This window comes from Pelodiscus sinensis, chromosome 1, assembly GCF_052426305.1.
Source record: "Pelodiscus sinensis isolate ZL-2025 chromosome 1, ASM5242630v1, whole genome shotgun sequence".
Taxonomy (NCBI): Eukaryota; Metazoa; Chordata; order Testudines; family Trionychidae; genus Pelodiscus; species Pelodiscus sinensis.
The window spans coordinates 112,321,310-112,338,546 of NC_143052.1; the positions used below are offsets into that span (position 1 = coordinate 112,321,310).

The window sequence follows — 17,237 nt, forward strand, 5'->3', positions numbered from 1 at the left end:
TGGCTCTGTCGACAGACCACGTAGTCTAGACGTACCCATGTAGTCTAGACATACCCAGGATGACACAGAATGCTGTTTATATGTTAGTGTTACCATAACAGGAAACAAAATAAAAGTTATTTTTGTCACTGAAAAAAGGATCTAATTTAGAATAAACTCAGGAACAAATCTTGTGTTGTTATATTTATGAGAAAAAGAAGTGCAATGACTGGATGCTTGCCATATAGAAGTGAATCTCATCTTATTTCAAAAGCAAAATAGTTTGGGCTTAGTTAAAACTATACTATTGTTGGTTTTGTGTGACTGCAACAGCACTGCTTAACAAACAGATACTTCGGGCAATAACTTTTACATAAAAGGGCTCATTTGAGATTACTGCTCGCAGAAAAAGCCCGCTTTTGGCTTAACAGGTAATCTCAGTATTTTTTAATACAAACGTTCCTTGGTTGAACTTCTTCCTAGAATGGATTATTCACAACTTCTCTTTCCACTTGATATTTTCTCACATAGCTATCTTCTTCTGTTCTGCGCCATCTACACAAGATTTTACAATCTTTGATGTACGCTTGCCACAATGGTTTTACGTATTTGCTGCTTATTTTTCATGTAATCTTTTCACATTAATAAAGTGTGTAAGTGGTAAGATGAGCAGACACAGAGTTGCTATTTCCAGACAACAAAAGTGAGGTCTGAAAACGGATCACATATGATCTGAAACATTAAAAAAAGCCTGAAATATAAAATCTACACAAATCTGAAATGTATATCTTCAACATCCACCTTAAATCTATTCCTGACATGCAGGCTTTCATTACACAGTTTGGGACAGACATGTGTTGCAAGTGCTATATTGCAACACAACTTTTCTTATAAATTAAAGATGCACATAACTCCAGGGGCAGAGTTCAGATTACCTTGAGGGCTATAATTTATTTTTGCATGATAAAAATCTATCCTTTTTCTTGCTCTATTCCATCTTTGCAAAATGTTATTCGTTGCCTGGGGAGAATATTTTTGACAGATGTAAATTAATAAAATGTATAAGGTACCATAGGTTTTTTTTCCCCTCATCACAATATGGAGTTGACAAGGAAGATTTTCTGCATGGTCCAGTTAGTTTTCATGACAATTTTACAAAGCTACAAGAAGTGGGTTGTGTATGATATATAATGCAAATGTTATAACCCCTTGTTCCACAGCAGAAAGTAGACATTTATTTTCAAGTCCCATCTCTCCTTTCTAAAGGTAAATGATGAATCAGATCATAAATATATGCTGAACCTCTGGTGTACAACAAGCTCCCAAGAGGTCTTAGCATATCCCAGTGGCTTTATACAGATGCTCTCAGAGAGATTAAAAAATGGTCTTTATCTCCTCTCCTGATTAACAGCGCACTTTCCTCCTTTTCAGGACAGAAAGAAATCTGACAGGTGTCGCTTGCTAGGTTTTTAGTGCACTGTCAATAAAATTTATTGTTGCTCATGCTGTTGCCATGACTACTCTGTGGATCAAGCCATGTTCTCCAGCTAGTCTGCTTATCTCATGTAATATTCACAATGTAAATTCTTTACTCCACAGCTCACTTTACCTTCTCCAGCATTTATCTGCACTGCACTTGTGTGTTTGCATTTGAGTCCTGAGAAACAAGAGGCTGTGTGGGTGAAAGGAGACAGAGATAGATTGGGGCACAGGGTCTTCCTTTCAAGCTAGTAGCCCCAGCTGGGACCATTTTTTTCTGTTAACTGGTGATCAGAGAAAAGAACTGGATGACTTGACAGACAGACTCAAATATTCAGGCAGTGCCTCTTAATATATATAAAACATATATGCATATGTCTGTCAATTTTGTGCCAGAGAAAGGAGCCAGGCTATAAGGCTTGGAGACTCGCATCTTCTACAACCCTACAGCGCAGGTCTAGAATAGAGTGACAGTGCTAGCTGCCTCCATTGGATCCCACAATATGGTTCAACATTAATCTGGAGTGGCCACTTACAGAGATGAGAGAGTATTCCATCATGGTGGTTTCAGCTCAAAAGGTGGGGCACTGTACGAACAGCACCCACTTTAACTGCATCATGTCCTCTTTAAGGATAATCTGCACCTCAAGCCTTATGGGTGCTGGGCTGTCCGAACACAGACCTATTGTTGACACTTTGGTGCCTCATAATGGAATATGCACCACTCTTTAGAGCAACTTCTTAGCACAGAGCCTTCATCTGGAAATAATAATCTATGCAAGTGACAACTGTGAATGGCCCACAGAATCAGGATAAAGAAAATGTAAATTACCTTGAATGTATCTTACATTCAAATCTGCACATGTTCTCCAAACATTGTGTGGGTATTACATTTAGTTCTGGGTGTGACTCTAGATGTTGCTATTATCCTACAGAAGTCCAACAACAATTAGGTCCTGGCTGGCTACCTTTGAGACAGTTTTCCTTTCTATGCACACTTGTGTTAGTTAATGTGTGTGAGGGTACTTTTGCAAGGCATCCCTAGAGTGGCTTAAGACTGGCGCAACACCAACTTGAAATTTACTTCCCTTATTGATCAGATGCCAAATATGTTGATCTTCTGTGAGGATTAATCTGATGTTTTAAAATGCTTTAAGTGTGAAACATATTACAGAAGTGCTACACACAATTATTCCTGTATTTGCAGACGTGCATATTAACTGAAGTTTTTTTTACCATGGTACTAATGATGAATCTGTTACACAAGGAGTATATTTTGGTTTGACTTTTGCTCACAAGTTATGCTTATTGCTGTGAATTTCTGTCCATGTGCCCAGGGATGTGAGAGAGACAGATTTTATAAGCCAAACAATAATATTTACTTTTTAAAAAAAGAGAATACTTAAAAAAATACAAATTTAAGCCAAAATACCAAAAGGGGAGAGTGACAGAACTCTAAACAAAAAATGGAGGTGGGGAGAAGGGAAGGAGAGAGGTGTGCACAGAACTGTAGGAGGAGAAATAGTGGTTGCAGTCTGAGATGCCAAAGATAACACTTTTCCCTTGACTTCTTTTTTCCTTGGAGGTTTCCAATCCACGTATTGACCAAATCCAAGTATTCTTGATTTATGTGATCCGAGGAAGTCATGGCCAATAACAATATAGCTCCAGGCGAGTGAACTCTGGTTAGCACTTTTGGATTGAAAAAGTACTATAAAAGGTACAATAATATTATTTATGTTAATATTGACAACAGCAGCAACACCATTATTATTAATTATATCTGAGAAGTGGGCTGGGCAAGGGACAGAGAGTATAAGCAGATCTCAAGTCTTCCACATTAAACTTCAGAGAACATCTGAGAAGGCCACTAAACAACACATCTAATAAATAAATTATATCAAAATAAGATCCTCTCAAGAACTTAATTAAGAAACACCATCATTATTCTAGTAAAGGAAACAGGACAGGCCACCAGGTACTTACCCAGGATGGTTCAAACCTGTTCAGAATATTTATGATAAGGATGCATCAGTACTGCTGAAGACTGGTAAGGCTAGATACTGTCAAATATCCAGTTGCTGCCTCTTGTATTTGCATCTTATGGGACTCTGCTCATTTGCTTGTTCCAGCATACACTCAGGCCCTGATCCTGCAAAGACTTATGAATGTGCTTAATTTTATGTTCTTGAGTCACCTAGCTGAAGTCAGGTTCCCCTGTATAATTGAGGTAAGCAGTCAAACATGCAGTCTGCACATAGGTTTCAAGTTAACCCTATGTAGTTGTATTGTAGGATCTGGGCTTTGGTCATCTGTTATATCATTATCTGAGTTTACAGTAGCAGCTTTACGAATATAAACACTCTTGCACAGGCAAAGGACTGAACAACTGAGGAGAGTTTTTGCTGCAAGGGAAGGGTGTTGAGCAGTGTGCACAGGGAGTAAGAGAGCCACAGTATTTGGAAGATGAGAGTCTGCAAAGGTTCCACTCATCCCTTAAACTTAATTGCTGCTGCAGGAAATACAAAGACATTTCCCCACACTTGTGAGCACTGAGTCTCTAGCACTCTGGTGTATTGTTCTGCAGCTGAAGAAATTAATAGACACGCATTTATACACTGTTTCACACTGTACATAGCTATAACTTCAAACCAAGCTCTCTCAGACAAAAGGCACTCAATCAAGGCTAAGTATTTGCCCAGTTTGAAGTTTTAAACCAAAGAACGTTTTCAGTTATCAGAGAGCAAAATAAGCAGAGCAAGCTCTTTGAAAAAACATTCCCCTCTGACCCCATGTTCTGTTCACTGAAATGACTCAGTTGTTTTTAAATGTAATTTTCACAAAAAGTAAATTCCCTTCTGAGCTAAGACTGAGCATGAGAAATTTCACTACGACGAGTAACTTTTTAAGAACACTCTTATGTGACTCAAAGAGGAGTTTAGAACAGAAACTCTAGTATAAAATACCTGTCTAAAGTGCGGCTGAAGTTACCAGGTATCCAGAAACGGGAGCCTCAGTAAAGTATATGGGAAAGTGCACTGTGGGAACAAGTAGACACAAGCCTGCTGGGGTGGATATAGGCTCACGTGTACAAGGAGTGCTAACCTGCTGGGCACATCCTCTTCTGTTCCTTTGTCTAGTACACTGCTCAGGTTATGCTCTGCCAGCGTCTCCTCGGGAACCTCTTCCAGTTCCTCTTCCTGCTGCAGTGACAGCCGGTAATTCTCCAGCTCAATCCGCTCAGGTGTGCCACGCAGTCTCTTGGCAAGGCTGGGCTCCTCCAGTCCATTGACATTAGGCCCTAAAGAACAAGCCAGCAGACAAATAATGAATTGGATGAACTGAGTTTGAATTCAGAGGCGAATTCAGAGCAAGGAGCAGTGGGGTGAGAAAGGTCCGGTGGGGAATAAAGCGAGAGAGGAACGATGCCATAACCATACTAGCCCCTACTAGTTGAATTGGAGAGGTAAGAATACCCCGAAGTGGGTCCTAGAGAGTGCTTTTGGCCAAAGGGTGCTAACAAAAGGTTACATGGCCTGGCTGAGAAGGAACAAAAACATTCTAGCTGCAAAGGCCAGAGATGTGCCAGGCACAGGGACCCCAATTCAAAAAGGGCTAGGGAAGCCATTGTTATGGGGCCTGAAATGTGCCCAGTTCCATTATGTAAGGAGTGTCTCAAATGCCGGAGACAGAGAGTCAATCCTGCCATAGAAAGCTGCCTGGTGTAAGGCCGCCAGGTTCAGGCCTCAGCCATGCTTTTCTCTGGATTTGACATGATGTCCAGTCAGTGCATAATGAAACTGGGACTGCAGAGGAAACCTGGATGAACAATTTGTGGGACTGTGGAAGTAGGGGTGGATTGCTGGATAAGAGCTTCACTGCTTTCTCCTACTCCTGGCAAACCATAAGGATTGTGCATGGGGCAAAACAGTTAATTTCAAAACCAGCAGAGGAGCTCCAAGGGCTACTTTAAAAACAGTGCTCAGTGAAAGAGCCAACACCTCTGAATCTCGACCAGGTGGGTGGAAACAGGAAATGGGTGTGTGGAAAGACAAGAGACTAGGACTCATAGTCCCAACAATCTTAGGCCTAGTATTGCAATACTGATTCTGATGCCTATGACTGCGGCCATTAGCAACCCGACTACCTAATGTCATCAAGTGCTTATATCATTAAGCACCAGTGGAAGGCATCAGAGGGTATGTCTACATATGCCCCCTAGTTCGAACGAGGGAGGCTAATGTAGGCATTTGAAATTGCAAATGAAGCCTGGGATTTAAATATCCCGGGCTTTATTTGCATCTTCCCGTCCAGGCGCCATTTTTAAATCCCCTTAGTCCGAACTAACTGCCCGCGGCAGTCAAACGTTAACTCGAACTAAGTCTTTAGTTCGAGTTAATGGTTACACCGCATTCCATTTAAATCCTGGGCTTCATTTGCAACTCTGAATGCCCACATTAGCCTCCCTAGTTTGAACTAGGGGGCTAGTGTAGACATACCCAGAGGGACTGAGAAAATCCCACATCTAGTGCCACAGGTTAAACATGCCTGCAGCTCACCACTAAACAACTCCATCCATGTGCTATTGCTCTCCTCATTAAAAAATGGACTCCGTTGATTGGGATCTAATGCTTGTGGGACTGAAAACCAGAAGTGCCAAGTGTTCAGAGATCCAGTTGAAGCCAATGGGATCTGCGGGTGCTTGGCACCTCTGGCCACGAAGCAAATATGGACTTAGCACCTGTTAACACCAGAAACCGCATCATCAAGCAGAGTTGCAGATAAGCGATATACAAAAGCTTCACCAACTGATCCATCAATGCTCTGATCTGGACTCATCTATATCCCCTTTACAATTCCCACCGGTACGGTTCTGCCAATGACCCTCAGTTTGGACCAAAAACATCCTCTGTTGTAACATTCTTGGGGGTCTGATGCTGCTTTTGCAACATGGACAAATATTCATAAGAAACTAGGTTGGGACCCTACCACAGGATCCAGGCCTCTACAGGCAAATTTAAACCTACATTTCCAAGGGTATCTTGTTCTCTACAATTTGCTGCTGCAACAGTCTTATGCTGTGTCAGTATTTTTTTTAAAGAATTACTAAAACTAAACAGACTACTCAGCTAGGATTCATGCTTCATTTCACTCTCTCTGGGATGCCTAGATGGTGATACCACCTTGGCCAGAACTATTTTTGTAATCAGTATTACATTCCCCAACTCTGAGTTCACAACATCAGGGGATCTGACCTGGAATGCTGACCTGCCAATCCTGGCCAACATGAAAGGAAATGGATTATGGGTAATGGAAGAGTACCAAGGCTTGAGAGAGCAAATAAAGGGCACATTAAATCCTCAGAAACAGATAGTTTATCTTCTGTATTAGACCTTTTCACAGATTTCAGTGTGTTCTAGTTAGGTACACCTTTCCCCAACACACACAGCTGTCACATGCTGTTTCTGACTTGTCCTCTTACTCTGGCCCACTCTGAATATTCAGCAATGTATCCATGAAGTTCATAGACTGAACAAGGATCATAGGGGAAAGGACGAGAAGTCGTTCTCTGGGGGATTTATTTTGCAGGGTTTTTTGGAGCCCTTATGTTTTGTTAACTTCCTCAGAAGAAAGCAAAAAAGTAGCACAGGATCATTTCTAGAGCAAGATTAACAGACTATGGAAAGGATGACTTTTCATTGCAAAGGGAGGGGGCAGAAATAAATGTAGTCAGAGAGATAATTGTAGAGGGGGAACCAAACTGACATTTACACACACTAGTGAAATACACACGCAACCTCTCCAACACATGTGCAGGATAAAAATGAACCTGGTCTCTCCCATCTCATGACTGCAACAGGGATGCTATAGGAAGAATTAAACCAATCCTGCAGCAATGCATGGGGACAGGCTAGGTGATTCACTAGAACTGACCCCAGAACAATGAAAACTCTTCTAACCTGTAAGACAAAGGAGTGTGGTTATGGCAGGATAGTTTACACGCCTGGCAGATGATGTGTGCTATGAAGTTTCAGGAAAGAAGGGAGAACATTCCCAGACTAGGGACGTAATAGAGTAATCGATTAGTCGATTAACCGATAAGCAAAAGCTTGTTGGTTAATGCTATCAACTACATGCATTTAAATGCAGAGCCACAGCAGGGGGACCCATCCCCGCTGCGACAGCATTTAAAATGTAGTAGGAGCTAGGAAGACAGGCTCGTGCTGGGTTTGGGACCTACCCCAGTTGCAGTTTAAATATAGTAGGAGCTGGGCTGTCTTTCCACCCACCTCTTACTACATTTAAACTGCAGAATCACAGCGGGGATAGTTTTAACTTCCCTTATCGAATAATTGTGTAGACAATAAAAATTCTATCGACTACACAATTAGCGAATTACCTGCTTCTTAACATCGCTACCCCAGACACACTTCAAATGTAAGATTGGTTTTTATTCTTTTTAGCGATGTAATTCAGCAACAGCATTCGTCAGATTCCTCCATTTTATTTTTCTTAAAAAAAAACCCATGCAGTTTGATATTGGAGAACATGGCTCAAGCAGCTCAGCTTATTGCCAGCCTCAGCCAGGGACTTGTGTTCTGCACAGGCATACTTTGCCCAGCGGGTTTGTTGACAGAGATTCTAAAATGCACCATCAGTCTTCTTTGTTTGAGTGCAAGACACTGTCAAGCTCACCGCCAAGCACAAATGGAACAGATGCTAACTGATTCCCTATGCTGTTTGCCTCCTTATGCGGTTAATAACCAGAAGGGCAATGGCCACAGCTCTCAGTGTTGCCATTAACACAAACCGCTTGGCTAACTTTGGCTTTCCTCCAAAAGCCTAGGTGGAGCCAGAATGGGGAACGGTGATTATCTTCTCACATCAATTGGATTCACAAGGGGCTGCATTACTGAGCAAATGGGAGAAAAACATTAAATCTGCTTTGGACATGCTTGCTTTTTCAGTGACACCCTCTCTATCAGAAAGAGCAGTCCCCATATGGCTCATGATGATGTCGAACTGCTGTTCAACACATCTGCTCACGAACTTAAATAACATTCTTCTGTAGTTCTGCCAACAACAAGTACTCACAGAAAATACTGGTTAGCCCATCTGCCACTCTATCTTGTGTCTTTAATAAATACAGGCACAAGCACGCCGGCATGGCGTAAAAGAGTACCATGCAGTCAAGACAGGAAGCTGCCCGCAAACTGAGAACAGAGTCTAATGTGACTGCATAGGACGAAGCATGAGAAAACTGTCCACTTCTTCAGATGACTGGAGTTTTGAATTTAGGATGTGCAGACCCAAAATAAATAGGGGAGAACGGAAAGGGGGGGGAAGGAAAATAAAAAAGGAAAGGAGCGGGAAACAAGGAACAGAGGGTATGAAAATATCAAAGGGAAAACCAAATAGGCAGAACTGGCAATCTATAAACAGCTAAAGATTGGATAGTTAAAAGAAGCAGATAAGGATCATAGGATAGCATCCACAAATTCAATTCTCACTCTGATGGCCTCCTCAGTCGAGATAACAGATGGCTGGGACATTATCAACCTAACATTCAATGAAGGTGCCAACACCTCTTTGACTGTGTAGATTCTTGCATTAGTACCCTTCCTATCTAATTGCTATCCTATGATTCTTATCTGCTTCTTTTAACTATCCAATCTTTAGGTGTTTATAGATTACCAGTTCTGCCTATTTGGTTTTCCCTTTGATATTTTCATACCCTCTGTTCCTTGTTTCCTGCTCCCTTTCATTTTTTTCCTTCCCCCTATTTATTTTGGATCTGCACATCCTAAACTCAAAACTCCAGTCATCTGAAGAAGTGGGCTGTACTCACGAAAGCTCATGATACCATCTACATGTTTTGTTAGTCTATAAAGTGCTACCAGACCATTTGTTGTTTTTTAAGTTTATCCTGTACAGACTAAGTCGGCTACACCCTGAAGCGAGAAAACTGTCATTACTCAAACATCAAGAATCACCTGTGAGAAAAAAAGACAGCTCACCACACAAACAAAGAATCAGCTCAAACATCCACCAACATCCTAAAAAGGAAAATGTTTCAGGACTTGACACAATGGTACTGCATTTTGGAAGAGCTGCTGGCTCCAAACACAGATCAGATCATCCAGGGAACCGTTTTTCCTAACACAATAGCCTGCTTAGCTGTGGCATGAAAGTTGCCAGAGGCCTCTATTTATCTCAGTCCTGACGCAACCTGCCTCTTGGAAAGGAACATTAGGCCAGAGATAACATTTCTGTGCTGAAATGCCCCTTGCTCTGCTTCCCTGCATGACAGATCTCCGCTCGAGCCCAGTTTTAGAAACAATGATGGTTGCTACTAGAACTTAAGAAGCAACTATGAAAGCTTTCTCCTCTTGAGAGACAATTCAGTCTCCCCCATTCTCCTTTGCCTCCCTCCTCCACCTACTAAAAACCAAGCCACATCAACGATTTAGACCAGGGCTACTCAACTTTGGAAGCCCTGGGGGCCACGATACTCACAGCACATGCCAAGGGCTGCAACTTAAGTGCAGTTGCAAATATATGCAAATTGCTTCTTTGATACTGATGGGCATGAATACAAAGATTAAGGCAAGACTACACAACACGCAGGCCCCATTTAAGTCAGATCTGCTGATATTAAATGCAATAGTTAGCGGATTTCCACCCATATGACAGCACTTTTAACGAGCAACAACAGATCAGCAATTTAACTACTAAACTGCATATCAACGGAAGACCAGTATATTGATTAAAACCCAAGTCCCAGGCCCAGCACAGACCTTTCTCACCCTGGCCTCGCTGTCCAGCTCTGCCACATGCCTCTTGCCACCCCCAGCAGCTCCCGCTCACGCGTTGACGTGGCCTGGCTCGGCAAGGCACTGTCACTGTGGCAGATGCGGCAGGCGTGCTTTGCTGCCGTCTTTTGCCACCCCCACCCCCAGCCGGCCAGCAGCTCCCACGCACATGCAGACACACACGCAGCAGGAGTGCTCTGCCGTGCCTTTTGCCATTCCTCCCACCCTGGTCAGCAGCTCCCATTCACATGCAGCTTGTGTCAGTGCTCTGCTCGCAGGGAAGGGCTGCCGCTGTGGCAGATGCAGCAGGAGTGCTCTGCCACTGCCTCTTGCCGCCCTCGCCCTCTCCCCACGGGCTGGCAGCTCCTGCGCACATGGTGTGGCTCAAAGACGCGCGGCTCAGTGCTTGACTTGGTGCTGTCGCTGGAGCCCGAGCAACGAGGCAGGCAGGCAGGCAGCCCGGTAAGCAGCTCAAGGCACCGCAGGCCGCATGCAAAGGGGCTGTGTATTGAGTAGCCCTGATCTGAGGAGTTACCTGGGCCCATTTATTTGTGGCCCATGGCGCGGTTTGGGTTTATGTGGGGCTCAATACATAGCCTGCGGGTGGGATCCTTTGAACATGGCCTCTACTCGAAACATGCTTCACAATGGCAAGGCATCTCCCAGGCAAGGTGAGGACTGAGATGCAAGTGGACGGGCTGGCTGGAACAGATGGGTACAGGGTGTTGGCGTTTCCAGCTCCCAGGGAGGAGGTGCCGGGAGTGCCGGTGCATTTGTGGGACATGCTTTGTATTCATGCCCATCAGCATGAAATAAACTTTTTGCATATATATTTGCATGTATATGCAACCACACTTTACTTGCAGCCCTCGGCATGTGCTGTGAGTATCATTGTGGCCCCCGGGCTCCAAAAGTTGAGTAGCCTGGTCTCAGATAGTGTCTGATGGGGGGGGGTGTGTGTGAAGACACAGGTGACAGTGTGAAACCAGTATGAGAGTGAGGCCTTCTTTTTCATGAACCATGCAATGCCCAATTTCCCCTCCCACACTACGTCTGTCTTGATGTTTTAGACTATGCGATTTGAGGCACAGCCTGTTTATGGCATCTGTGCAGTGCTTGGCACAATAGGGTGCCTAATCTCAGCTAGGGCCTCAAGGAGCTACTGTAATACAAATAAGGGAGCCGACTGTGATGCATATACACTCATGGGAAAAAACCAGTTCCCTTCCCTGCATACTTAAACTGCTGTTCTTTCAAGACATGTGTGGGGACATGTATCTCACTCAGGTGCAGGTGATCCCAATGCACCAAAGAACTTTGTTTAGCCATAGCAGAGAAATGGATGTTGCACCCTTCTAGCCCACTCCCCATCCTACCTCTGGCCACCGCCACCAGCCCTTCAGCTCCTTCATATTCAAGGCTAATGACTGCAAGCCAGAGGGGACATAGGGCAGGTTGTGTAGTACATGTCTGAATCCTCACCATGTGGATAGTTACAGAACAAGTAAGCAATTATTTTTCTTTGAGTCTTTGCAGATGTATATTCTACTCCGGTGACTAACAAGCAATAACAAAAGGAGGAGGGGCTCAGAGTGTATCTAAAGCAGGGCTGCAGAACTGTTTTCCCAAAGTTTGTAGTCGTATTAGCATAATGGTTGGTAAAAGTATACATTGAAAATTAGGCAAGTTTAATACAAAATCATCCCTGAAGTAGACACTTGAATCCTCATCGAATAAGCCACCAGTCTTTATGGAGGTACAGACTGATTACTCCATATGTGGCTCTCATGGGGGATGTCTACACTGCCACCCTAGTTCGAACTAGGGTGGCTAATGTAAGCATTCGAACTTGCAAATGAAGCCTGGGATTTAAATATCCCGGGCTTCATTTGCATGTTCCTGGGCGGGTACCATTTTTAAATGCCTGTAGTTTGAACTACCTGCCCGCGGCTACACGCGGCATGGACTAGGTATTTTGAATTAAAGCTCTAATTCGAACTACCGTTATTCCTCCTGCAAGGAAGGAGAAGGGATATGGGCTGGCGTGGCTTCAGCCCATCCTCTCTCAATGGCCAGGGGAGAGCCGGGATTGCCTACCCCCCCGAGAGGGGGGTTGGTGAGTGTAGCAAGCAGGGGACGCAACCCCCTAGTGCAGTAAAATCTTATTCTAGGAACAAGTTGTTTATAATACAATGTTGTCAGAAATGGGTTGAGCTGGGTATCATTCAAAAGCTCTTTCTTCAATGAGCATAACGGTAACAACATGACAAGCCTAGAACTATTATGTAGACATATACTCAAGAAAAGGGTTTTTTAAAATTAAACTTTAATACAGGGCTACATTGTATGCATGAGAACCACACTGGATCATTGGTAATCCAGGACTGAAAATGTTCATTTATCAAATTCATCTTCAATGTTAGGTTTGTGTAACGCACCCCAGACAGACAATGATCCTTGTCTACACTACAGTCAAACTTTTCTATAAAGGTGGGTGTCTGGCCAAATATTTGGTGGGTGGCGAGCATCTGCTTTTTGCAGAAGTATGTAATTAGTTGAAGGACTGATTTGGGAGTGCCCAGTATTGCACACAATTGCTGTGATCAATCCATCCTCCACGACCCATCCACCTCTGTAGAGGAAGGTAGTTCTGGATGCATTCCAACATCCCACTGTTTCATAATCTGTCCTTTTGATAGCAGTTATAAAGATAATGCTTGTGTTTATGGCACTTATTCTCAGTTTGCTTATTGGAAAACATCTACCAACGTAGATCAGTAAGTGTTGTAATACAGATCTTCAAGTAATAAAGTTGGCATACGAATCCCTCCATTACACTTATGATTTCATCAGTGATTGTATCAACCATTCGAAATATCTTCAGTGAGGAATCAGTTTTCGGAGGTTGAATCCAATTCCTTCCAGTAAGATAATTTGTTTTTTCCAGTCAATGTTCCAGCAGTATCACATCCTGAAAGAGCATGGATACCAGGGCCATGTGATGGCTTTTAATAGCCTGAGTAACAGGAACACAACTCTGACAGCAATTCTGTTCCTCTGAAACAGGCACAAAACCTGAATCCCAAGGAAGTATTGGGTAGCATCTCACAGAAAACACAAAAACATACACGTCTTGTGCCAAAATGCAGAGTAGCACTTCTTGCTGTGGCACTGATGGCAGGCAAGATAATTTTAGTGTCACTCTCCTCCTGAGAGCGATGAAGAAATCCACTCAACAGTGTGAGACAGCAGTTTAACTGCACCATGAAACAAAATTATTTTGAGAAATTTTTTGCATGTTAAAGCATCTTTCCTGAATGGTATTTGGTTAACTCATGCTTTGTGCAAGTATGAGATGGCTGTTACTTCATTGTGACATTGAAGATTCTGATGGAGTCAATGATTTTTGTACCAGGCAGGTTCAACAATAATGCCCCTTCTTTCTGATAATTGTAATTGATTACTCTGTGTACATGTCAAACCCAAGGCTGACTTTGTCATAAGTCCAGTATTTTCTTTATAGCCGATAATGAAGTGTTCGGCCATTTCAGCAAGTGTTAATAGTGTCTGCTTCCTTCCTTCCTTCCCCCCTTTACCCCCCCGCATCCCCCTCCTGTTCTGAAATGTGATTTGTCCTTTTCATATGTGTTCATTTTTTTAATTGTATCCTTTGGTATATATGGTTGTGACTATTTTCTTCCTCTATTTGATCTGAGGAAGTGGGTCTGGCCCACGAAAGCTCATCATCTAATAAACCATCTTGTTAGTCTTTAAAGTGCTACATTGTCCTGCATTTTGCTTCAGCTACCCCAGACTAACACGGCTACATTTCTATCACTATGCTTCATTGAGATCTTGTTCCTCAGCCGCACCATCTATAATTGCTTTGCTGAAATGCCTCTGCCAGATAAGTACTGGATGCATTGTCTGTATGTGCTGGCTTTAGAAAACCAAGCAAGACAGTGTTAGTTTGCTTTTCATCTGGTGCACACACATTGTTCCGTAACATTCTAACAATCATGGTACCACAGAGAACTCACACTTTCCCAAAGTGTCACACAGCTCAACAACATGCTGAGATAGGGACACAATCAGGGCTCAAGCAAACCTTATCTTATCTGTGGTTAACTCTGTAATAGTCTCTCACATCTTCACTGTAACTTCCCTCTTTGCATTTGTCTGTTCTTCTTGCCCATACACTGATAGAGCCTATTATTAGTATTTGGGTTTTGAGGGTTTCATAGAAGTTGCAAACAAAATCTTCATATTACTATTGACACTTGCGCTTTCTTCCACTTTTGATAGTGCAATGTCTTCTGCTGTTTTCAAGGATATGCCCTGTGATTCATTTCTATGGGTAGGACTGCTAAAACCTATGTCCATATTCCACAGTTCATCTTCAAGAAATGCTGTAAGAGCCTTTCTGCTAAGCATCTGAAGCATCTTCAATCCCATTCAAAGCACCTATTACTCAATTCTTAGCCTCTATCAGCCATCGTCACCACTTTGCCATCCACTGGAGCCTCTCCGAGGCAATCAGTGAACTCCAGACCAGTCACAGCTTTCAGTAGAAAAATCAGGGTTTGTTTGTGTTGCCTTTACTGTTTGATACAACACATCACATGTGTTTTTGGTACAGCACCTGATCTAGTGGGCACTGTTGTATGTAAGTGCATCTTTTGGGCCAATGAGCCCACTTTCCTTTCTTGCTGAAAGTGTTTCTCATCTGTCTCATGTTGAAACTGGTTTCCAGCTCGATATATTGGTTTCCAGCTCGACACAGAATAAGCAAGTGTTTTTCTCAAAACACATGTCCTGGGGCTTAGCACTAGATAAGCCTTGCTCACAGCTGGCAGATGCCCTGCATCTTCAACTTTTTCCTGAGGCATCCTCTTTAACCTTGTCAAATTCAGTTTATCCATGTAAAGTCCCCCTGAGTCCTGGGTTTAACCAGATCCTTCATAGTGGCCTTCTCCAGAGATCCAGTTACTAGTCAGTATTTTTTGTCTCCCCACTGATGCCTAGAAGTGATCAAGGCCAAAATAAAAAACAAAAATTTTGTAATACATTACTTTGGGATAGCAATGAATTATATTATGCAATTATGTGCATGCCATTTGCAGATGGATTCCAGTGATTTCTGATTAGATTCTGAAGTCTGAACCACTGACTTTTTTGGCACAATAAACAAAGCTGATGCCACCACTGAACATTTTTTTAAAAGTTAATTTTTAAACATTTTCTTGAATGCATACATCTACATTCCAAGTTATGTCATGTTTGGTACCACTGAGCTGGCTGGAGAAAAGGATTTCAAATGACTCAACTCAACCCATCTCTGCGACATATTATCAAAATGTCCACCAACTGGTGGACCCAGAGCCAGAAGGGGGGAGTCCTACTTCCACATGGCAGAGGAAGACACCAGTGAAATGATGACACTGGAGATTTTTACAAATCAAATTGACACCTTTCTAACCCTTTCTATCATTAACTTGCTTATGGAATTACATAAGCTCTCAGACGGGAATGCATGCTAGCCCTGACTAGATTCCAGCCATAGGTCAAATATGTATTTGGGGCAATTTCCATGGTCAAATATATAGTCCCTAGTAGAGGAGTAAGACTGCACTCGTTCCAAGCAGTGTTCTTCCTCCTCATCTAATCATGTGGCATCCACACCAAAAGATGTAGACTGGTCTGTACTGGATAGCAAATCAGAACATAAAAGTTGTGTCAGAAAGTCTGGGAAAAGGGACAAACAGTTTGGGAGACTGAATGGGTAGGTTGAGAAGATCCAGCACTGTCTTAGGGAAAACTGGTACAATAAGTATCAATATGGCATGATCTAATTACTGTTTTAGGATAACTTGAGGAATTAGCAGGAACAGAGGGAAAAGCATACAGCGCTGATGCCTAATCCAAATGTGAAGCATAGGACTGAAAAAAACGTAAACAACAAATAGCTCTCCAGCACCTTAGAGACTAACAAAAATGTAGATGTGGTATGAGCTTTTATGTGCCCACAAAAGCTCATGATACCATCTACATTTTTGTTAGTCTCTAAAGTGCTGCAGAACTATTTGTTGTTAACGTTTTTTTTTTTCCAGTTACAGACTAACACAGCGGCCCCTCTGAGACTTTTAAGCATAGGACTGATCATGAAGAAAACTGCATTTCCTGTTGTGTTTTGATGCTGGAATGCCCCAATCTCTGAAGCTGGATTTCAAGATGCTGTTATTCACAGACCACTTGTTAGTCTGGAAGAAAACTCTGTGGAGGTGGCCAAATAACTGGTTCAGAACACTGGGTAAGTGTTGATACTGAAGTGTCAATATCTTATCTCCTGGAAAAGCTGGTTGGAACAAGCCCTTCCCTGCTTGTTCTCATAATACATTTTGGAGGTGTTGTCCATCACAATGTGAACTGCTGTGACCTTGATCTGATATCAGAAGGCCTGGCATACATGGTCAATGGTGTGAAGTTCCAGAATATTGAAATGAACGCAAACTTCCCAGTCTGTACACAGACTCTGAACTTCTAATGTCTCTAGACAAGCTCCCCAGCGAGGCCTAAGTGAAGGTCTCAAGTGTGGAGGTAGGTAGTGCTGCTTTAAGTACTAGTCTCTACTAGGCTGCACCCTCTTTTTGAATGACTTGCAGATGGACCACCATTCCTTAATGTGGTCTTCCCAAGGCAAAACAGACATCAAGCATGGGGGTGACCCTAATAGGGATAGTTATCCCAGATGACAGACCATGCTTAAAGCCAGTAACCGCATCATCAAACTTAAACTCTACTAATTATAATAAACCAGACTAAGCCCTAAGGTATTACTCAAACTATTAATGGAATCACATTCACCCCAGACCACAAAACACTGTGATAGTGAAAAATAAGGTGAGACACCACAAAGAACGCCCCAATTTAAACTTCAGGTGCTAAGAAATAACTGAAGGGAGTGTC

The 17,237-nt window shown here is 42.8% G+C and overlaps 1 protein-coding gene across 30 annotated transcripts in view; it reads right to left on the reverse strand.

Moving 5' to 3' along the window:
- The window catches only part of MICAL3 (microtubule associated monooxygenase, calponin and LIM domain containing 3), a 234,511-nt gene that overhangs the window by 63,780 nt on the left and 153,494 nt on the right, over positions 1–17,237 (reverse strand). For all 30 annotated transcript variants that reach the window (XR_016346908.1, XM_089769356.1, XM_089769377.1 and 27 more), the window contains one exon: positions 4,564–4,759. Coding sequence is in view for 29 of the 30 variants with exons in the window: in XM_089769356.1 (XP_089625482.1) it covers positions 4,564–4,759 (196 nt within the window). In the remaining variant the exon portion in view is untranslated. The remainder of the gene's footprint in view (positions 1–4,563; positions 4,760–17,237) is intronic.